Source organism: Cryptomeria japonica, chromosome 9 (genome assembly GCF_030272615.1).
Source record: "Cryptomeria japonica chromosome 9, Sugi_1.0, whole genome shotgun sequence".
In the NCBI taxonomy this organism is placed as follows: domain Eukaryota; kingdom Viridiplantae; phylum Streptophyta; class Pinopsida; order Cupressales; family Cupressaceae; genus Cryptomeria; species Cryptomeria japonica.
This window is the reverse complement of record NC_081413.1, coordinates 279,533,306-279,557,822: the sequence shown is the minus strand read 5'-3', so window position 1 is coordinate 279,557,822 and position 24,517 is coordinate 279,533,306. Positions and strand designations below refer to the sequence as shown.

At 36.7% G+C, this 24,517-nt stretch overlaps 1 protein-coding gene across 2 annotated transcripts in view; it reads left to right on the top strand.

Annotated features, from left to right (window-relative positions):
* The first annotated feature begins 17,815 nt into the window (after window positions 1-17,815).
* LOC131048614 (uncharacterized) overlaps window positions 17,816-24,517 on the top strand; it is a 170,985-nt gene continuing 164,283 nt past the window's right edge. The window contains exon 1 of one of the 2 annotated variants that reach the window (XM_057982637.2): window positions 17,816-18,053. In XM_057982637.2, coding sequence (XP_057838620.2) covers window positions 18,051-18,053 — 3 coding nt within the window. In that variant the 5' untranslated portion in view covers window positions 17,816-18,050. The remainder of the gene's footprint in view (window positions 18,054-24,517) is intronic. The other variant, XM_057982638.2, reaches the window with a different exon arrangement.

The following is a 24,517-nucleotide window of genomic DNA, read 5'->3' as shown; positions in this document are numbered from 1 at the left end:
TCACAACAGTGTTAAAATTAAAAGAACAACAAACAAAATCACCCAAATCACCAATAACAAAGATCAAATCATAATGGACCAAGATCAGATTGCAAAAGATGCAATCATGTATTTTGAAAACATCCTCAACAACTCGGAACACTCAAGACTCACCAACAATAGAATCTTAACAAACAACATACCCAAATTGTTAACAGAGGATGACAACAAAATGTTAACCTCCAAAATCACTCATGAAGAAGTTAAAACAGCTCTGGCACAATTTCATGGAGACAAAGCCTCTGGTCTAGATGACTTCCCTGCTTGTTTCTTCCAGAAATGCTGGCACATCTTAGGGGACAAGGTAACTAATGCCTTGGAATCTACCCCCAATGCAGGAAGATTCCTAAAGGAAATTAATAACACTTTTTTTGCCTTAATCCCAAAGAAGGAGAACCCCTCAAAATGGGATGAGTTCAAACCCATTTTGCTATGCAACATGATCTACAAGCTACTAGCTAAACTCATGGCCAATAGATTAAAAAAATTAATGCCTATCATAATATCAGAAGAACAAATAGGATTTGTCCCCAATAGATCTATTTTAGATGGGATTATTATTGTCCAGGAAGCCATACACTCTTGCCAAATCCAGGGGTAGCGTAATATGCTGCTAAAATTAGACATTAAAAAGGCTTATGACAAAGTGGACTTGTACTTCCTATGTAGCTACATGAAGGCCTTTGGCTTTAAAAAGCAATGGATAAATTGGATTCACTTATGTATATCAAACCCTAGGTTCTCTATCTTATTGAATGGGAAACTGGAAGGCTTCTTTGAAACCTCCAGAGGACTCAAACAAGGGGGTCCCTTATCGCCATTCTTATTTATAACTATGTTTGAAGCCCTTGGAAGGAGTTTAGAGGCATCACAGAGGTCCAACAAACTGTCGGGAATTCAAATCATGAGTGGAGTTGATCCATGCACCCATCAACAGTTTGCAGACAACACAATAATTTTGGGAAAATGACAGCTAAGAAAATTAAAAACATATTACAGTCCTATGGGCTGGCCTCAGGAGAGATGGTATACAAAGAGAAATCATAAATATTCTTCTTCAAAATGGAACTACGTGAGGAACACAAGATAACTTCATATCTAGGATACAAAATAGGACATCTACCACTAACATATTTAGGGATGCCCCTAGACAAAGGCATCAGATTGAATAAACTTTGGGACCCCCTGATTGAAAAAGTAAGGAAGAAGCTGGCATCTTGGAAAGCCTTATGGATGACAAGGGAAGGAAGATTAACCCTCATAAAAACAATATTAACAGTAATGCCTATCTATCTTCTATCTTGTATACCTCTTCCAAAAGGGACATATAAAAAACTAACTCAAATAATGAGAGATTTCTACTGGAATGGTGCAGAAGATAAAAACAAAATGAAACTAATATCATGGGAAAAGATATGTCGTGAAAAGAGAGATGGAGGCACAGGAATAAGAAAATTACTATGGAAAAATATGGCTTTAGGGGCAAAATTGGCATGGAAAATATATGCATCCTCAGAAGAAAAATGGGCTAGAATCCTTAGGAGCAAATACATGGCACAAAATTAGAGAGAGGCAATATTTAGGGAAGCATATCCTCCCAAGGGATCTAGAATCTGGAAATTTATAAGAGAAAGTTGGTCACTCATAATGAACCATCTATCCTGGGATATTCATGATGGCAAAACAACCTTGTTCTAGGAGGATTCCTGGGGTGGCTACCCCTCATTTGACAATTTAATGAACACAACTGACATTAAAAACCAAATGAAATCTTTATGGGGGAACCATGTAAAGGATTATATGATACTAGCACCTGAATCAACAACAAGATGGACATGGAAGAACATGTCCCCATTCTTAGTGGATAACAAAGACCAAGAATTGTTACAAATTCTAGAGGGCAGAACAATAATACTCAAACCTAGGTTGGATGAGCTTATATGGTCAAAATCAAAGAATGGACAATACAACTGCAAAGATGGATTTAGAACCATATATGAGGAGGCAAACACTATCAAATACTACACCCCTAACACAATTTGTTGGGACAAATTTGGACTCCTAAAAGCTGGCTTCTTTACTTGGGCAGCATTTCAGGGGAAAGTTATTATTGTGGAACAACTTAAACTTAGAGGTTATGAAGGGCCCTCAATTTGTGTCTTATGCAAGAAAGATGAGGAAACAAATGACCACATATTCACAACCTATAGCTACACACAAAGATGTTGGTATTGGTTGATGACACAATTAGGTTGGTCAGGAGCCATCATCCCTAACCTAAAGGACTGGCTTAGAAATTGGTTATTAATAAAAAAGAATAGAATCTTCCATAACCTATGGATATGCAGTCCAACAATAGTAATTTGGGAGGTTTGGAAGGAGAGAAACAGGAAAATCTTTCAAGAAAAAGAAATGAAGATAGAAATCTTGATAGCAAAAATAGAAGCCTCCATCACAAAAACCTCCAATAATAGGAATATGACCATTCCACGACATGATAAGACATTTACAGAGTGGGATAACTATATTAGGAAGCAGAGGAAGGGGATCAAAATTCCCCCTTTCATTGGGAAAGGGAACAAAGATAAATCTGAGGATAGAAAAGCATGCAAATGGGTGCCCTTGAAGATTGGATGGTGCAAACTTAATTTTGATGGAGCATCCAGAGGCAACCCAGGGGAAGTAGGGGCGGGATGCATAATTCACTCACATGAAGGGATATGTATTGGATCGAGCTCCCGATATCTAGGACATGGTACAAATAATAAGGCAGAAATATTGAGCCTAATAGAAGGTCTAAATTTATGCAAACAATAAAAAATACCCAAATTAGAAATAGAAGGGGATTCAACTATTATTGTTAATGCAATAAGGACTAGGACAATGACAAATTGGGAGCTCATGAGCTTATTGGACATAGCCCTATTGTTATTGGGAAGCTTCTCAGACTACATGATCAATCACATCTACAGGGAAGCAAACACATTGGCAGATAAGTTAGCCAATTTAGGGGCAGATGGAATTAACAAAACCACACACAGACAGTCAGATATGGATACCCACACACAAACAAAAATTGAGACAGAATCCTAGTAACATTCACAACACATTTATATGTAGAATGTAAGGTATATATAAGTTCATGCACAAATAAAGATATACATGTACATATACAAGTGTATTTATATAGTTATATATGTACATGTGCATATATATGAGCAAAGACATATATAGATGCACAGATGCATATATAGCTTTATATACAGGTATATACAGACACAGATATAGTTATAAGCGCATGGAATCACATGTATACCCATCATAGTATCCTGAGAGTAGAGACCACTCCCTTCTATAGGCACAAACATAAACTAGGTATGGTGCCATTCACCAAGGGTTTAAGGCAAACAAGAATGTGTCAAATTGGCAGACAACTCATGCACACATAGAAACAAACTCACAGTCATATAGAGATATACATAAATATAGACATATATATACTTAGAGGCAAAAGATGCAATACTCGGCCTAAGTCCTTAGCAAAATGATGGCACTAGATTGTAACACAAATCTCTAAACTGATACGACATGACAGGGTTGAGATGGCACCATCACAGATTTGACAGACACAAATATGCTCATCTGCATACATATAGCAGGACAAATTATATACTTACATGCATATATATGCATAGATATACAAAAATACAAGTATGGATATAAATATAGATGCGTACATGATATATATATATGTATGTATGTATATTTGTAGATATATGCATATGAATGCATATACGTATACATAGCCACATAAATAGAAATACATAAAGACATATACATAATGCATACTCGAGCATGGAGAAAATGGAAACGAACAAATATATATCTACATAGGAATATAGATATATTTGCCCATATATATATATATATATGGACATATATTTATATATAATTATATGGACATATATTTATGTCTCGATGTAGTATATAAAAATTATGAAACACAACCAAAAATCATAATAATAATACTACTCGATTGTCAGAGCAATCATGCACTAGCAATGCTAGGAGTAAAGCGAATCAATAATCATCACTCGCGCAGTCATATAATGGGACATTTTGGGGAAAGGGGATATGTCAAAATTATCTACAAGAAATCATACAACATAGTGAAAGACAGTGAGGTAAACTTCATGTGACTAGCCTGGCACAACTGGGGTCACTATTTGTAGTACCAGTTTCACCGATTGCCATAACTAGTATATCTTCGCATAGGCATTCATCACTAAACTCTGCCCAAAATGGATTTCGGTATTTGTCTCTTCTCTAAGAAGCAGGAAATGTCCTTCAGAGGAAAAATTTCTAATAAGAGATGGTCGGTTATCCTGAAAACAGAGGATGATTTGGTTATACATGTGACCAAAAGGATTTTGGGTGATGAGATAATCCCTTCAGAACATAGGCAAAGAGTTAACAGTAGCATCCTAGCAGGGTTTGCAACGATTTTACTTACAATGGGAGAAGGAAAAGCAGTAACAGTCACATTATGCAGGTTGATTTTCAAAGAAGAATACTTGGATAACCTGGAATTGGCAATAAAATGTGTGGATGAGAATCTACAAACACCTTACCCGGAAGATTACTCCAAAGTGGCGGAAGCCATTAATAAGGGGGAGGTGCTTAATGTAGAATTCAAAAGGCCCATTCTCAGTAATAAGGACCAGAGTCTCTGCAGCCAAAGACAAACAGAGATTGCTAGAAGCATTGCAATCCTTAAGCAATGGTTGGGAGTGGTCAAAGAACTGAAAGGAGAGTGGTGGGTGAGTTACATGGTCGAAGAAGGATGGACACCTTTCCAGGCAGATAATCCCACTGAATCATAGGCCTCTGGTATGGAAGCTACAGATGACAGGGAAGAAAATTAAGCTCCAATTACATAGTTTTTTGCTATAATTATTATAATGAATCTTATGCATAGATAGATAGGATCAATAGATAGCTCAAGACACATAGTGAACTGTTTATTTTCTTTGATATAATATGCATAGCGAAGGGTAAGATACTCACTGTATGACAATATCAAATTATAGTTAAACTATACTTAGATGAGACATAAATCTTGATTATCATAGTAAGAATCTAAAGTGTAGACTAGAGAGGTTGTGGTAGTATCAACCCTTTGCTGACCAGTGCTTTCACTTTTGAGAATTATTGTAGACTGGGTAATCTTTCAAAGTAGGACCAACAATTTTTGATGTTGACCTATTTGGAAAGAAACCTAGTCTAGAATAACAACAGGGGAGAGTGTACTGAAATAGTATTGGCTTTATTCTTCTTTTGAAACTAATAGTTAACATAGTGGTTTTGCAGAAGAAGGTATTGAAAATATGTTTTGTAGGAGAAGGTTTTAAAATTTGTTTTTGCAGGATAAGTAGAAGGTGACTATGATGGCAAAAGGGAACTGGGAAAGCTGGACATAAATACACTATCCCATACCAAGCATAGATTCTCCATATGAAGGGCTTTTTGACAAACCAGATTGTAGAACCTATAAAAGGTCAAATGTAATTTAAAGGTTATTAGTTTGACTGGACCGATGGTCCCGGGCAAGGGCGGAGGTTTTCTTCTCTCCACTCTTTCCTATCAGCACTCGCACTAAGCGGAGATTGTAACATTTTTTATCAATAAAATACGACTTAGGCCTTTTTACCGGAAAAAAAATAAAAAAATGATTAGTCCATAAGATTAAATTTCAAAGTGTGACAATTAATCCAATAAGATTTACAATTTTCCTATCAAGTCCCTTCAATCTAAATTTGTCCTCATCCATGTGGGAATTGCGCTCTGTCTGTTGTTTAATAGAGTTTTGTTATACTCTTTATGAAGAGTCAATGACTATAAAAATTACTTAAACGGATGTGAATTATTCTAGCTCAAATTCTAAGTGTTTAAAGATTGAAGACAAACAGAAAGGTGTAAGAAATACACAAGAAAAATAATTACAATGCACATAGATAGATATAAAAAGAAAGGAACAAAATACTTAGTTTGTAGGACATGACAAGCAAGAGAAAATCTTACTCGAAGAGTGCACCACTAATGTAAGATTGCTCCTCATCCTAAAAATCTTACTCGAAGAGTGCACCACTAATGTAAGATTGCTCCTCATCCTAAAGCATTACCCCCCAAAACTAAGCAAAATAGACTATATCGAGGTGATGCCATATAAAGAATTTGAGTTTGATGATGAGAGTTATTTGAAGACTCTGTTAATCATATTGATGAAGAACACACACAGACAAAAGAGAGTATAATTATTTCCTTCTTTGAAACTTCAAAATATATTCCCTTAAAGATTCGTGGAGTTCTAGCAGGACAAAGGATGATGACCATTCTCATCGACAATAGGGCCAACACAACTTTATTGATGAAGGTTGGCAATAAAGAGAGGATTGAATGTGAAAAATTTCAAGGCTTCAATGTAGCCATAGTCGATGGATCCACTGTTCTATGCAACCAAATAATCAAGCAACTCAATATCACATTGCGAGATTATAAGGTGTATAATGACTTAAAAAAGCATCCCATTTTCATAATTTCAGCCATTTTTTTTATCTCTCAGAATTGGATTGGTGTCTTCGATCTTACTGCTTGTGTGTTGGTTCAACACCAATTGGTGGGTTCATGGACAAATCTGCCCTGGCTTCAAATGCACCGTGTGCTGAATTGTTGTGTGACACATTTGAAGACACAATGCATTCATTTTTTGCATCTTCATTCGACCAGTTCTGTAGAAACTGTCGATGGAGCATTGGATTAATTTAGGACCTTACACCTCCTGTTGGGTTACAATGTGCTCATCTTGGTTGCTCCAATTGCTTCGTTACTGTTGGAGGATGTGTAGGACACAAGTACTTCTTCTCTGTCTTTGGTTGGTCTAAGTTTGAGTGATCGTTCAAGCTCTCGTTCAGAAGAGGATGCTGCATCAAAGGACAATTTGCTCTAATCAATCTGGATTTATGATCATGCTCTGTTTTTTCTTGGGTTTTTTTTCTCCCTATGTATTCTCTGCGGAGTTAATTTTTGGTTTGGGCTAGGACTTAATCTTTGTCATTATCATGTGAAGGGTTTAGGGGATTGGTCGTCTCCGCAACATTTTTGGTATATTTCTACCCACGATTTCACGTGTTCATTGTAACACGGTTGGATTTTTGTTATACCTATTTAAACTTTATTAAACCATATCAGTGATCTTTCACTTAAAAAACAAACAAACAAAAAACTATTAATTCGTGTGCCCTAGCTTATTTGACCATTAGGGTGGCAACCATAGTTTCAAGGCATGGTGTCTTAATAGTTAAATTTTATTTTGGATCTAGCTGTTGGAATAAATAAGATTTTATCATTTACATAGACTTAAGTTTATTTAAGTAGTCGACGCAATACTTTATTAGGTGTTTTTTTTTAATAATTCGCAGTTGCAACAGTATTATATTAATAATAATAAAAGTCTTACAAAATACTGCAAATGCAGTTCATATCTGCTATTTATATCAGGATGCCCTATATGGCACCTTCAGATTGTTATTCTACAACTACTACCACACATCAGACAACCCTTATGCCTGCCACCATCTACTAGGCATGAGTATCTATACAAAATTCATGCTTGTCATTACAATTCAAGAGAAACCATAACAAAGCACTCTATATGGCACTTTCAAAGATCTAGCCTGCCACAAAACTAAGCATGAATACCTACAAAAATAAATCATTCTTTCATATCTTCAATAAAAAAATCAAACTAGGCCTTATCTGAAGAGGAGCCCCCAAGAACTGGCCCTCATTTTTTGCCTTTTCCTTTCACCTTCAACATGCTCTGATTGACATAGACACAATTCTTGTGTGGAGGCAGAGGTTGTTTAGCAGCTTGAGTCACCTCGTTCTGCAACTCACTCTAACAAGGCCGATCATGCCATTTTTTCATTAGGTTTTGTGGAATCTCCACCACCTCCTCCTTCTCTTTGGATTCTGTCATCTCAGGGGGACCATGGAACATAACCTTCAACAAGCATATAATTCTTCCACCTATTACCACCTAGGGTTGCTTTCTAGTTGAGCTACATTTGCAAAAATTCAATATTTCTAGCAATACTTGGTTTCCTTTCTTCAAAGGTTGCCACATCCTTAACAATGAGGATGGACCTTTTAGGGATTTACTCCCTAATTTCTCTTGAATCCCTTGGACCAGCCCTAACCAAATAATCCTCGGGGTATGGATCCTTCATCTCCTCATCCACATTATCTACGACCAAATTCAGGTCACCCAAAATCTCTTTTCAGAAAAGGGCATGACATAGCATTGTAGCCTCAAATTTTGGCAGACCCATCACCAGAAGGATAGAAACAAACACCCCAGTGATGTCTATGTTAACCCGAAAGTGATGCTCAATCTCAATGAATTTGTCCCCAAAGATTTGCCTCATGAATCTATTAACCATGTCATCCTCCAATTCTAGGATTTCCCTCCATCTCTTGTCCTTGATGGCGCCAAGAAATGACATTTGTAGATTCTCCAACAAGAGGCGCAACCTGGATTCCATTGAAAACTAGTCGAACTCTGAGCACAACCAAATTTCTCCTTGAAGCTTCTATCACAAACCTGCTTATAAAAGCATAAGCCTAGAGTGACACCATCTCGCAATGATGGAAACAATCTCGAGGCAATCATACACATGTAACGCTTCTTACAACTTGCCAAAATTAAAATTCAAGCTAACTTGATAAATCTATCCACAATCTATAAATCTTTGGTTTAGATGGGGAATGATTACCACATACACCCCATTAAAAGTGAGTTTCATATCAAACCTCGACAATGTCATATCGTAATTTTAACATGAGAATCGTGTCTGACCTATGTGGCATTGGGAGTTGAGTTGGCTACCAAATCATTCATAACTAGATTCTCTCCATCTGCACCCCAATTGGCTAGTTTGTCAGCTAATCCATTTGCCTCCTAATAAATGTGATTGACAATGAAGTCTTGAATTGTGTCTAAGATTCCAAGAGCACAATCAAGAAAGCCCTTGAGCTTCCAGTTAGGAGTATCTCTCGTTCTGATGGCATTGATGATAATTGTCGAGTTCCCCTCTATTTCCACTCTTGAAATGCCTAGGTACTTACATAGTAAAAGACCTTCAATCAAGCCATGGAATTCAACAAAGTTATTAGTGGCCTGCCTCAAGAAAACTATTTATATGCAATGATTTTCTTTTCCCATGAATGAATGATGCACCCCGCACCTGACATTCCTAGATTTCCATGAGAAGCTCCATCGAAGTTGAGCTTATATCATCCATGCTTAGGTTTAGTCCAAACACATAGTCTTCTTTTTCCTTGTTTATCATCATTATTTTTGCCAAAGAAGGGAGGAATACTTAGACCTTGCCAATTCTTCCTCATTAGATTGTCACACTCTGAGAATTTACAATCTTTCCTAACATGCTTCAAGTTTCTACTGTTCACAACTTCAACTATGGCAACCTTGATTTTGCTGAGGAGTCTGTCGGTTTATAGCTCTTTATCTTTAAAAATTCTTATGTTTCTCTCTTTCCACAAGTCCCAAATTAGGATAGATGGGCTAAAAATCCAAAGATTCCCAAAATAAACTCAATTTTTTAATGATTGGCCACCCTCTAAACCATTGAAGAATGCTTGAGGATAGTGCTGATGACCATCCTAGCTTATTGTTTAGCCACTCCTAGCAATGTTGGGCAAATGAGCATGTTAGAAGTAAATGATTAGAAATTTCTTCAACCCTTTTGCACAAGACACACCAATTTTCTTGAAACAATCTGAAGTTAGTATCCTACCTTGGATGGCTACCGAGGCAAAGGCTCCTGCTTTTGGTAAACATAGTTTGTCTCAACAAAGGGTGATGGGTAAATTATCCCTGATCTGCTAAGCATCATTGTAAACCACGTGGAATCCATCCTTGGAATTGTATTGATCATCTTTTGAATTAGCCCATATGACCTTATCACAACCTTCTCGAAAGATCAGAGTCCTAGATGAGAGAATATCATTCAACCTATCACAGTGAGTCTGACTCATGTGAGCTAAGAAATCCTTCCATCTGCAACCCAGAGGCGAGTGAGGAGCATCCAAATCTACATAGAAATGAAGAGTTGTGCCCCAATGTTGAATGAAGAAGTCTTTGAATTCACTGATGTCCATCAATTTATCAATTGGGGGGAGGCCTCCCCATGAATCTTCCCAAAAAAGAGCATACCTACCATCAAAAATATCCCATGAAGCACGATGCAAAAGCATCTTCCTACTGTTCATGATGAAGTTCCATATTCAGGATCCTTTCAAAGGCTTTGCTACTCTAAAGATCTCTTCTTTATTATTAGAGTTTAAGTACTTCGACTGAATGACTCTTACCCATTTGAGATTTGGTTGAGAATAAATTTTCGCTCTTAGAGCTTGATTTTGCCAGATCGAATTTCCAACGCCTATACTCCCATCCTGCCTAGATCTTCATAATTTATCCTAAGATATTAGTGCAACTTTCTTCTTTTCTGAGACTCTTGCTAGTACAATTTTCTCATAGTTTGGATTAATTTTTTGTGGGCCCCAACTGGGAGATCAATACATGACAACATGTAGACTGGCATGGCTGATAAGCCTAATTTGAGCATCACTAATCTCCCAGCCCAAGATAGCCATTTCCCTTTCCATGAGGATAACCTTCTTTCCATATTTTCATTGAGAGGTTCCCACAATTTAGAATTTCAAATGTCTCTATCTAAAGGAATTCCTAGGTATGAGCATGGAAGCTTACCAATCTTGAACCTCATTCGATTGGCTATCTCAAGTTCCTTTCTTGGGTCCGTATTAAAAAAGAAGATTGTAGATTTCTCATTGCTCATCTCTTGGCCTGAAGCTTTCTCATACTAGTTAAGAATCAACTTGAATTCCCGAGCCTCCTTTTTGCAGGCCCAAACCCATCAATAGGGTGTCATTTGCAAAATTGTTGATCAATGCATGGTTCCACGCCGCTATAAATTTGAATGCCTAGAATATTGCCTAGTCTTTTGGATTCCAAGATGCCCCTTCGCAAACCCTCTACCGTGATTATGAATAAGAAAGGGGATAATGGATCCCCCTATCTCACTCTAGAGGTTTCGAAGAAGCCTTTTGACGAGCCATTTACTATCATAGAGAAGCAAGGAATGGATATGCAGAAGAAGATCCAATCTATCCATCTTTTGTTGAAGCCAAAAGCCTCCATGCATTTGCACAAGAAGTGTCAGTCTACTTTGTCATAAGCTTTTCTAATACCAAGTTTGATAATCATGCTTGGCCTATTTTGAATTTTAATTGAATGAATGGCCTCTTGGGCTAGAATTATGCCATCTATAATTGATCTGCCTGGGACAAAACCGGTTTGTTCATCTAAGATAATGTTGGGTAGAACCTTTTTTAGTCTGTTAGCCATAACTTAAGCCAAGAGTTTGTATATCATATTGCATAGAGATATGGGCCTAAATTCTTACCACCTTGAGGCATTCTCTTTCTTCGGAATAAGGGCTAAATAGTTGTTGTTGATCTCCTTTAGGAATCTCCCAGCCTTTTGAGCTACTATTAAAGCTTCCACCACATCATCACCTATGATATTCCAACAAATTTGATAGAAAATAGTTGGCAAACCATCTGGTCCTGGTGCCTTGTCCATCTGGAACTGAGATTGGTCTGCTTCTACCTCAGACCTAGATATTCTTTCATTGAGCATCTGATTTTGCTCATCAGATACCAACTTAGGGATGAATTGAATGCATCTTCTCTGACTGGCTATTTACGAACCCTCCAAATTGTAAAGAATACTTCTAAAGTAATTAATTGCACTTTCTGCAACTAAGGCAAGGTCCTCTAGTACTGATCCATCTTTCTTGCTAATTATTGTAATTTTATTTATTGCTCTTCTTTGCTTGACTGAGTTATGGAAGAACTTTGAGTTTCTGTCTCCGTCCTCTAGCCAGGTTTCCCTAGACTTCTACTTCCAAAATATTTCCTCCTTGGCTAAGATGTATTCGTATTCTTGTAAGAGATTTTTCTATAGGATAAAGCTCTCCTGATCCATCCCTATTCTGAGAACCTATTCATTCAAAGTTGACATCTCATTTTCTATCCTTAGCTTTTCTAAGAAGATATCTTTAAACTGCTCCTTGTTCCATTTTAGAAGTTTTCTTTTGGTGGCTTTGAGATTAGACACTAAACAAAAGAATTTTGAGCCTAAAAATTGATCCTCCCTCCACCATTGCTGAAAATTTTTAAAGAAATTTTTGTGCTTTAGCCACATAAACTCAAATTTGAAAGGAGACCAGCAGGGTTTCTTATCTCCCATTACTTCCAATAGGATTGGGTAGTGATTTGATCCTGACCATGGTTGAATAGAAGCTTTAAGGTCAAAAGAAAGGGTGGATAAGTCCCCCTTAACGAAAAACCTGCCCAATTTCTTAGCAATTTGACTAAAGCCGAGCCTTCTATTATTCCAAGTGAATTCTCCTTTGCTAGTCTCAATTTCAAGTAGATTATTCTTGTAGATCTAGTCGTTGAAGTCAACCTGCGATCAACTTATCAATTTATAACCACCCCTTTTTTCGAGAAGTGTAGAATGGCATTGAAGTCACCTCTTAGAATGATGTGGTTGCCTAGAAATCTTATTAGGAACCCTTCAATTTTTGTCCAAACCTCTCTTTTTCTTGTATTAGGAGTGGGACCATATACATTTATGAGAATGAACTTCATATTGTTGTTGGGGGATTTGAAAAATCCTCCTTGCCAATGCTTTTCAACTGCTACTAGCTCAAAGCTTGTAGTATTTCTTCTCCATAAAATGGCCAAGCCCCCAGAGGCACCATCTGCATCAATTGCCTCTGCTTGCTAATGACCTAGTTTGTATGTAAATTTTGCCATATCTTCAGCATTCATTATTTTTACTTGAAGGACCAGTATATCAGTATGAATTGATAAGCACTTGCACTTGACCAAGCGTTGTTTGTTAGGGGCATCCAGGCCCCTAACATTCCATGACAATATCTTCATTTCTCTTGGGAAAGGGAGCTTCCCTTCCCCAAAGATATATGAGATGTTATCTTTGATTGACCTTGTGCTTGCCCATTGAGTGATCAAAGATCTAAAAAATACTTCCTACCTCTTTTGCCACAATTAGGAAATTTTTTGGAGGACAGATCCTGATGAAAACCCAAGCCAAGATTAGGGTGATCTACATTCTCAACATATTCCTGAGCATTTGACTCTTCAAAGCCTTCTTCATTTAGGTTATCTAGCTCCATTATTTTTTGAATCGAGGATCGCCTCTTAGTTTCTATCTCTTCATTCAAATTTCCATCTTCAGGGTCCTCCATAGAATCTGTTTCCAAATCTCTTGCAATATGTTCCTCATGGATGATTTGATTCTATGTGAATAATGAATTGCTTATCCATCTTGTTGCATCAGATTGGTCTAGTTGAGCCAATGATTCAAGATTGTTCTTAATTTCTACTTGCAGAAACTCTACCACATGACTCAAATGTTCTAACCGCTCTTTAACCCCCAAATCCTTCTGCCAAGAATCTTTATCCAAAACTGAAATACTACCATCACCGTTATTAAGAGTTATGGGGAAAGATGGTTGAATCTCCTTCCGTATTTCATGATGATTTACATGGGAAGGAGTACAGGGAATCCTTTCAGGACAGAGAGTTTGGGTTAATCTGTCTTGAAAATTAGCATTAGTATTCTGCCCACCTAGATTTTGTGTCTCTGTTATCATGCCCCCACCTACTTCTGTTTAGAGAGCGAGCACGTTTTCTTTTCACAAGAGCTATTATTCTTCTGCCAATTAGCCATTGAGGGAGCATTTTCCCTTGATTTGGCAACCTCCCCGAAGGTGAGATTTGTTGATTTGCCTTATCTCATCGAGAAATTGGTGATGTAGCTCTTACTAATAATGCATTTTTCCCTCGAGGATTCAACTACAATCCTTTGAAACTATGAGCTCTTATCCGTTAGGATCTCTAGATTGTCTAGATATTTGAAGTTCATGTCTAGATTGATCAAGATCTTGACCATCTCAAATCTTCCTAGATAGAATTCTTCTTCGAATCCGATTACTTTTCTCAAGGAATTCCCCATCTTTTCTATTATTTCTATGCTCCAATACTTAGTTGGGAGATTACCTAAGGTTACCTAATGTGAGAAATGAATTGGGCAGTGCATCGAGAGATTAAAATTTGGCTCCCAATCCAACTTGTAAAAGCAAAAGCCCTCAAAGAATATAGGCTCCCCATGAAGTATTTTCTTTTTTATGTTTTTATCTATGCACTCTAGAAGAGAAAAGCCTTCAACTACGGTTTTGATACATACCCAATCTTAAAAAGTGCTCTTGAACCAATCCAAAATCTTCTGAATCAGGGAGTCCTTGCATGTCCATTTGACAAATAATGCACAATCTCTTAAATGATCCATGTGTGGTTGAAGGTAGTATGAAGATATCGAAATCAACTTGCTCCTTCTATTTGGCGACGAGTAGGGTTGCTATTTTGGATATTGTTGATGGTAATTTGACGATTCATTTTCCTCCATTGTTTTTGGGGGTTTTACCATTTCTTGCGGACCTCCATTTCTTTTCCGAGGTGGCCTTGTTGAAAAGGAATTCCCAATCCTCCCATGTCGTGGATCTTGACTCCCATTTTGACACTCCTTCACTCTGCCTAGGTTCTCCTTTTGTGGGTCGAATCTTGATGCTTTTGCTGATGGACCGTTTGTGATATTTCCTCCTGGCTGCAACTTTACTGCGAATCCATTGTCTCCATTTGCCGAACCTTGCGAGCCATTTTTTCCAATACTTTTATTAGATGTTAGTTGCATAGTATTTAATAATATTTACTGTATTTAATATTTGTAATTAGGAGTTACAAGTTTGTTTGTTTCTACCTCATCACACTTTTGTTATTTATATGAGGCATTTGTACATGTTTTATCAACTCGATTCATTATTCACTCATTGGTGAAATAGCCTTTGTTGCTTCTTTCATTGTGAAGGTTTGTACTCGTAGATTGTTGTTCCTTGGTTGGGTGGTTTCACCAACACTAGCATGATCCATTAGATGGTCACCATTTTATTTTATTTTTGGCTTTTACTCACCCATTTATTTATTAAAAATGACATCAAGAATCTTACCCAATCTTTCTTCATCTCGTTGCATGCCAATGTCTACAACATAGCTAGTCATTTTCCAAGGTTACTTCTCTTATGTCATTCGTTCTTAACCTTCTATCTCTCATTCATTAACTCTTCATGGATTTGTTTTTCCTTCTCTTTCCTCCTATAGTGTTATCTCAATAGCCACATAGATATTTTGGCATCATGTGTGTCTAACTTTTACATTTAGCATTTCATTTGTGTTAATGTTTCATTTCTTTTGTGTAGCATTGCTTTTCTTATTGTATAATAACTATATTTTAATTACTTGGGTGCATTATAAGATAGGTACTTATGAATGGAAATAAAGAAAAACTAAAGAGGAGATTGAGAACAAAATGTTTATATTATCATGCCATGTTACTTTAACTCATTGTACTTTACTTTAGCATTCTTCTTCACTTAGTCATTATTTAGGTAAAGTGGGGATGCGATACAAGGTAAAAAGCTACCTATTTTGTAATCACAACCTTATGTTTGTACACTCCTTTTAATGATCACTTCCCTAGTTGTGTTTTAGGACCATTTCACTCATTTTAGCCTTTTCCTTAATCACAATAGTATAAATATTTCAACACCGACCTTACAATCAAGCCATATGTTAGTCCTAAAAAGAATTATAATATTGACTTTTCAAGGACATCTACACTAATCCCATTGTAGTGTTTGGGAACACATGCTAAAGTAGCACTAATGTTCATTTTAAATTTTAAAATTAAGTTTATCCACTTCTTGAAAATTAAACTTCCATTCTTAATTCTCCTTTCTCGTAACTACACGGGTTGTTACAAAAAATTATTTTGCACTCTCACCTCCACCAATTTGTATTTTCTTACCTAAAATTAATTACATCCTTCACTGTACAATCAATATGAGAGGACACATGTCTTCCCTCACACAAGCATCATATAATGTGTAAAGCAACTTTCATATACCTACACCACACACTTTAGATTGAAGTTTACATGCTTCCTACATAATTTTTGGTTAAAGTGATGGTACATGAACCCTACATCACCTGCACTAATCATAGATTGTATCCTTTACGAAGGTCAACTCAATAAAATTCGATGGTCGTGACATACAAGATGGTATCTTGAATCTATACATGTTCAACATCTACTCACACGATCTCAACATCTAGCTTTCATTGAGGCCACACTAGTTTCAAATCCATGATCCCCTTGGTAGATTTAGATAGAAGATGAAAATGCATAAAAAAAGTGTAGAATTGCTCGTAATGATATTTTCAAGATGTAGTCTAATTTCTTGTCCTATGCGCTTTATAGATCTAAAGATGATGCTCCTATAAAGACAAAGAAGCAATATCAAACAAATTGCCCTTAATATCCTTCTTACTAGCATCCTTTTTTATCAAGTATAATGAATATGATTTTTATTTGAAGCAATATCAAACAGATTGTCCTTAATATCCTTCTTACTAGCATCCTTTTTTATCAAGTATAATGAATATGATTTTTATTTGCTTTAACAAACTTGACTTGTTGTAGCTCATTAGTATGTTGAAGTGGGAACAAAATTTAAGAATACTCGATACTTTTCTATTTTGTTTGACACTCACTTTAGCACCCTCATGTATTAAGCATGATTTTGACCATTTTGATCACCTAGATACTCATTTCTCCTTCAATTCATACCTTGCATCATCACAAGTTCACTTTCACCCTTGAAAAACTCGCCGTTCTCACTCTTGGTCCCTTTTTCCATCCAAAATAGTAGCACATCCATTATTATATCAACTTACACGTTACACCTAGAATTTATTCACACAATTCTAAAACTTGTTTTACCATAATTTGTTTAATTAGCTCAATAGTATGACTGAGGTAGATCCCCAAACATGTCACATGCACCACTTTTCTATTTTTAGAAAAATCTAGTGTAGTTACATGTGCATGAGAATTCACCACTAGTTGTAGGTTTTTATATGAGAAAAATGTAGAAGATGTCTTCATGAGACAAGATTGTGCATGAATTGGTGCCATTATGTCCATGCAAAAATAAAGCACAAAATAGAACACCACAACATGTAATCGTGCCCTGTATGATATAATAAAACCCGATTCTTATAACACTACTTTTTACCCACCTTTTTTGATAACATTTACTTTAAAATATAAAAGCCAAACACGTTACTTTCTTTTTTCTTATACATTTACCTTTCTACTCATAACTTAATATTTTCTATTTACCATACTATTAAAATTAAGAAATAACAGAAATTAAAAGTAGAATTAAACATACATTTTTATCTACAATTACATTGCTGATATTTGAAGTATTACTTTGATTGAATGGGACACACCGAGAAATCCGTTGGTCGTGGAAAAAAGTTAACAGGTCATTCTTATTATTATTATAAAAATATCGAAGTTTTAAAAAATAACAATTCGAAACGAGATCCAAAGTAAAAAATAATTTACTAATATTAATAATAATACCATGAAACAAAATTTTAAATATACAACAAATACTGCTAGAAAGTAAAATCAAACGAGGTGCTCTGTATTAACCAAATCATTTTATCTGTCTATCTATCTTATATCTAATTCATCAGGATTTCGTTCATTTATCATATTTAATTTTCTGCGGGAGTGTTTTAGCCCCTCCTTGAGTGTTGTTTCTACTGGAATTTATCGGCGGAGAGGAGTAACTTTGTAGAGAGCAGTGGTGTCGGTGTTTGATCTTGCATAATTGTTTTTCCCTTGTTCAGCAATGGTAAATCTCTTCCTTTTATCTTTACATTGTCTCGCACTTCGATTTTTTGTCGCCCTTGATGTGGTCTGAGAGATGTTTTCTGCAAAATTACAGGGTATTCATTGTCTAATTGTGTTAAATTCCTTCCACTTATTTATCTGGTTGTATTGCTTGCTTTTGGGATTTTATACGGTCTACATCTAAAAAGTGGAGGAATTTGTACCCAAATATTTCCTTTTTGAAGGATTTGGAAATCGGGAGAGTTGTAGGTGCTAATTCTATGATGATTCTTAAATTAATGCTATTAAAATGCGGGGGATCGTATTTTGACACAGAATCTCAAGCAGCTAAATACTGAAGTTCTTTATGTACATATTAGAGCGGAGATGGAGAATATTCAGTGCTTTAAACAAAGAAAAATACTTTTGCCTAAATGCATATATGTACATTGTATAATGTCTAGCGATTGCAACATAGATGGGGAATAACAAGAGAAAGATTGGATTTTATCAGCTGTACATGTTGATTAGATGCTATATCCTTCCAGTAACAGCCATCTGATTAGTTTGAAAGAGCTTTGCTTTATTTGATTGCCAGTCATAAAGAGATAAATGGAGTATATTTATATTGTGTGCAATATTGAACATAGATTGTGTGTGATTGTGAATTCATCTTCCCCGTCTTCAATGCTATCATCTCTCTTGTCATTCTGAAAAAGCAAAGGAAAGCAATTGGAGCTTGCGTTGCTCATGTTATCCGCATTAAAACCAAAATCATTCGTACGCATCGAACGATAAAGATGTCTTGGTTTTTATAGCTCTAAGGATAACTGGTATCCAACAATGGTTTTTATAGTCTACTAAATCTACAACGCCCAGATTTGAACTCTACAACCACCTCCTTTTACTTTGAGGCCTACATACCACAAATCAACTGAATCTGAATTTTAAAACTTTTTACTCTGTCTAATACAATCCACATCCACAAGCTTTAAAGCTTGAAGCAACTTGCATTGGAAAATGTTGAAAATCTAAAATCAAAGTGTTTTCTATTCTCTGTTCCAAACACAAGTTGTCAGTCTACTTTGAATACATACAAGGACTAGAAAGGTATAAAACCGAGTACTCTCTCTGATTTCATATTCACAGATACTGAATGCGGGCTGTGTGATTGTCAATTCAGTTCCCTCGTACTCATTGTTTTTAGGTATCTCAGTTGTTCTGAAATAGCAAGGGAAGGAAAGGAAGCATATGTGATTCGCCTGCATCAAAACCAAATTCATTCATACCCATTGTATAATTAAATATATCTAGGTATTTATAGCTATAAGCCTTAAGGATAACTGGGTCTGATACGGAGTTTCAAATAGCCTGTAAATCTATGTGCTGTGGTCTCTGCAGATGTGTATTTCAGCACCCTTAAATAGTGTTAAAACAAAACAACATTAGAGTTTAAAAATCAAAGAAAAAGACTGTAGTGAGGAAATAGCATAAAGCACCATTTGATCCTTGCTATCTCCATTATCCAAACAGACAAAATTTTCATTTGGTTCCTGAGGAGATGGAGTAAATTGACAGGTTAATTGGTCCTCCTTGGGCTGCCACTTCCTCTTGAATGCACTGCATCATCTATACCCTGTCCCAGTTTTTGGCTGGCAGGAGATGGGTGTAGTCATGGTTACTCTGTAAAAATTTACGATACTGGAAAATATTCTTGTTCAGAATATCAGAGGCATCTGTCCCACCCACCAGATCAGTTGCTGCAATTCTCTTAGCAATCTAATTTATATTCTTCCTTGAAAGTGAAGTCCTTGGGTCTCATATGAGGCTATGGATCATGGCTTTGATAGTTTCACTCTATCCCTATCCACTTCAGATGCCACTCCGATTGCTTCTTTAATAAAATCTGTCACACTGCAGCTCCAAATGAACTTTTGGATGATATTTGGAAAATCATTAAATTTTTTTTCAGCAGACTGGTGTGACTTCTTTTTATTTCGTCTCAAGGGTTGGGCAGCTCAGATTCTTGCTTCATTTTAAATTTCCTTACTTTTTCCATCCTTGAAACCCAAATGGTCCCATGCTATCGCTACATCCTCTTTGTCAGAATTGTCTCTTTCACTCTCTTCACACTTCTCTACCTGCTCTGTCTGCACAGGCAATCCTGCAAACCAGGCGATCTTATCCCATATGAGAAGAAATGAAGGTGGAGTTTTTAGCAATAGGAGTTCAAATTGATTTCCTCACCCTCCATATCTTTCAGAGCCAGATTTTAGAGAGCAAAGATAGTGAAAATATGTGGTGTGCAAGAAGCTGCCACAACCCAATGCAAGCCCTTCCCACATTTTTCTGAACATAAAAAATCATCCACCGTAAAGTTCACATCCTTCCTCATTTTAATAATATTCCAAGGGATATAAAATTTAACTGAAGCTATGATCTCAACTCTCTCTAGGTCTCTTTTTACTTAAAAATAAGATCTTTTCTCTTAGAACCATGCCAAAGGGTGTAACAAAGTAGGGTTACTCATAAAACAACAAACAAAAGCTCCATAAGCGTTTGATTCTGTGGGCTTTAAGCCCACTGTTGACAAGGCCTTCGTAAACCCAAACCAATTTCAGATGCAGAGCAGAGAAATCCAAAACAAGGAGAGGAGATATGATTTGAATTTTAAGTTTAAAAGTTTAGTATGTTGCAATTGCGTTTTGTCCATCAAAATCATGCTGTGTCTAACCTGAGAAATTTCTGGCCCTCAAGTTTCACTAGCACTATAATTACTATTGTTTTTTATTGATAATATGATAATTGTATTAATAATAAACAAAGGTAGCTTTTTACAAACAGCCAGCACCGATGATAAAATTGATGAGAGGCAAGTAAAGCATACCTAATCAATCTTTAAGGTAAAAGTTTTGGAAGAACAAGACAGTCAGAAGAGAGAATACATGACTGTTAAGACCTTTATATCATCATGACAACAATTTATATGAAAAAGAGAACCATGGCAGCTATAGTTCACACCTCTTTTAGGAAGCAAAAGCATTGGTTATTAATTTATAGAACCAAATCATGGTGATTGCCTGTGGCCTTGTCCATGGTTGGACTAGCTTCATTATTTTTCAGATTTGATCTTTAAGTTGCTGCAGCCATGCGAGCCGTAGCTTTGAACAGGTTATTGGATGAGTGATGCAGTAAGATATTAGCTACAGTGTATTTGCTCTGGTTTGCTTCTTGGTAGCCACTTGTTGGATGGTTTCTGAGAGCTGCTTTTATTGTTCTTCAGAGGTTTATCTATCTATCTATCTATATATATATCTATACACACACACACACACACACAAAGCTCTTTATAGATATATAGTTTCAGCTTAGTTAAATTGGACCCATTTGAATGTTCAAAGTACATATTGTATAATGCCCCAAATTTTACATCAGGACACTGAACAATTGTTTTGTGTTTCAATGTGAATAAACAGATGTCAGAACCTCATGCTCGTAACACCAATTATATACTAATGATTCAAAGTCTTGAAATAGATTAATTATATTGATATTTGATAATCATCATTGTGGATAGAAAAAATATTTAAAATAGTAATCATCTGAGATGGCAGAGAAACGAGGAGGGGAATGCCATTGTTATTAAAAACATGCCATTGTTATTAAAAACATGTTATGGGTGACCTTGGAGATAACTATATGTTCAATCAATTGATAAAACTTTAATGCAAGTACATTTTTTAAGCTTTTGTAATGTCCCTTCTCAAATGAAAGGCCACAGGGAGTCAAGTTCTGGCCTGCAATATTCCCAAGGCTAGAATAAATAAATAATAAAGGGAATAATTGAAAAAGCTATAGCAAGGAGTTGAAAATGTTTTAATTAATTGTTATGGCTTAAAGAGGGGGCCATATTTTAAAGCAACGTTATGTCGTCTAGGTGGGGTCATTTAAAAATTAGTAAGTTTGCATTTTAGACAAAGTCGACCAAGTTAGAAGCTTCTAGTATAGAAGTGACTAGATACAAAGTATCTGTGGCTGGCATGCAATTATAAAAGAGAGGTCGATGTTATTGTGGGATTCTATTCTACAGCGATTGATATATGTTTGTATCTATTTGGAAGCTCTGCAAATTTTCTTCCACAGGACGAAACCCGTGTTCAGGCCTGGACGTCACCCCTGAGCAGCAATCTGTGCATTAAGCAGAAATCAGCTTCTCAGGGAAGCGATAACAATGGTTATTGATCATAGTGCATACATGGCGTCATACAGATGTAAAGGCAGCGATGCTTAGGGTGTATTTAATCAGTATTATGAACAGCTGCATAAATCGTAGAAATTCATAGGTAGTCTCACTGTAATTCAGTCCTATATCAATTCCTTGTGTTTGGCAATAATAATTTGTTTACAATATTGTAATCAGTGCTGCTGTAATAGAATTATCAGTCTATATCATTCAAGAAGGTGTAATTATATTGTCCATAGATCACAAATTCCCAGTTAGCTCATTTTAGTGGTACGAAAGCAATTGTCTGAATTCAAATCAATAGTATCTATCTGTTGTTCTTTTAAATTCCAAGTTAGATCCTTACAGTGGTATCAGAGCTGGTGATCTTGCCAGCCTGTTGGTGTTTCAGTGTTGCATGTCAATTTTAGCGAAAACCCAGATCTTGCATGTCAGTTTGGTGACTACCAAGATAGTTGCATGTTAAATCTGAACAGTTCTGGTTAGAGGATTTGTGTTGCATGTCAGATTTAATTGCTTGCATGTCAGTTTGAATCAATCTTATGCACTCTAGAGGAGTAGGTCCGCATAGATATTTCACCAGAAGTAGATTGGGTCAACAAGAAGAGGAAGCACTTGACATGTAGGATCCATTATTTGAAGGAATGGCTGAGCAACAAAATGATGGTAATGGGCAAGCCAATATTCAGGACTTGTTGGCTCAAATTGCACAACAACAACAGCAGATGATGCAAACCTTTATGCAGTCACAACAACAACTCTTGGCTGCCATTGGGAATCTGCAAGTGCATCAACTGCGGGTGCAAAATCAGAATGGAAATGGAAGTGATAATGGACGTGAAACACAAGGTGCATCAAATGCTGTAAGAACAACATCAACACTGTCTGATCGCCCCATGAGACCTGTATTCCTTCCAAGGCCTGCAGAAGAAGAGGCGGCACCAGAGGTGGAAGGTGTAACCAACATCACTGATGATGTTATGGTTGCATATGATGAATATAGAATGCTTCCGGCTGATGTAAGGCAGCTAATGAATCTAAACCAGTTCATGAACCAGCGGAGAGATTAAGCCAAATTCCGCCTGAAAAGACAAGAGAGGAGACCTAGAGGGCCAACCAGGAAGGGAACTCCACCTCAAGAATTCAAGGATGCTTTAAACAAGGTCTCTTTGCCTACATTTGATGGAAGTGGTAAGATTAGCGCCAGATCTCGGGTACACAAACTTGACACATTTTTGTCACTTAAGCGTATGGAGGAAGACAAGGCTATTCAATTTGCTATGATGCACTTGGAGGGTGTGGCATACGATTGGTGGCACCATAGACTGGTAACACAAGATCATGGCTTGATCCATTCGTATGAGGAGTTTGTGAACAAGTTTATTGCACGATTTGACAGAAAAGATGTTGAGGTTTATTATAGGGAGTTAGCTTAGCTGAAGCAAGTTGCTCACGTTGAGACATATTAATGAATTTCAGAAAATTTCTGTCATGGTTCTTGATAAGTCAGAGAGGCGAGTTACCATGTTGTTTGTTGAAGGTCTAAGTGATAGACTGAAGGGATTGGTGAAGGCTCATAAGCCTAGCACACTTCATGATGCCATTGGTCTAGCACTTGACTTGGAAACCACACCCCCCTTCCAGCTGCAGAAGAAGACCTTTGGTGGATCTCAGACAAAACAGAAAGGTTTCAATCAACAAAGGAACATTCCACCAAAATCAGATGATGAATCCAAGAATGAATTGCGGAGGAAGAAACTATGTTTCTCTTGCAAAGAGCCATGGGAGCCTAGTCATCGTTGCCTAGGCAAAGGCAAAGCACATTTAATAGAGGTTCTTTCTGATAATGATGATGATCAAGAGGATATAGAGACTAATGCAGGCAATGACAACAATCAGGAGGAGCAGCCTCCACAATTGGAGTTGGATGTTCTTGCAGCCAAGGAGATGACCTAGAGCACTATTGCAACATTATTTGGAGTTCCTAGGCTTCATCCTTTTCGATTGAGAGGAGTTCTGAAAGGGTAGTGCATGGTTTGTCTCGTTGATAGCGGAGCCACACACAACTTCATCGATGAAGGCATGGTGGTGAAGCGAGGATTGCAAGTTGACGAATTCTCAGGATTCAATGTCACTGTAGCTGACGGGTTTTAGTTGAGCTGCACCAGAGTTGCTCCTCAACTCAGTTCCAGCTGGGTGATTACACTTTGACAGATGATTTCTTTGTCCTTAGTTTGGGCAAC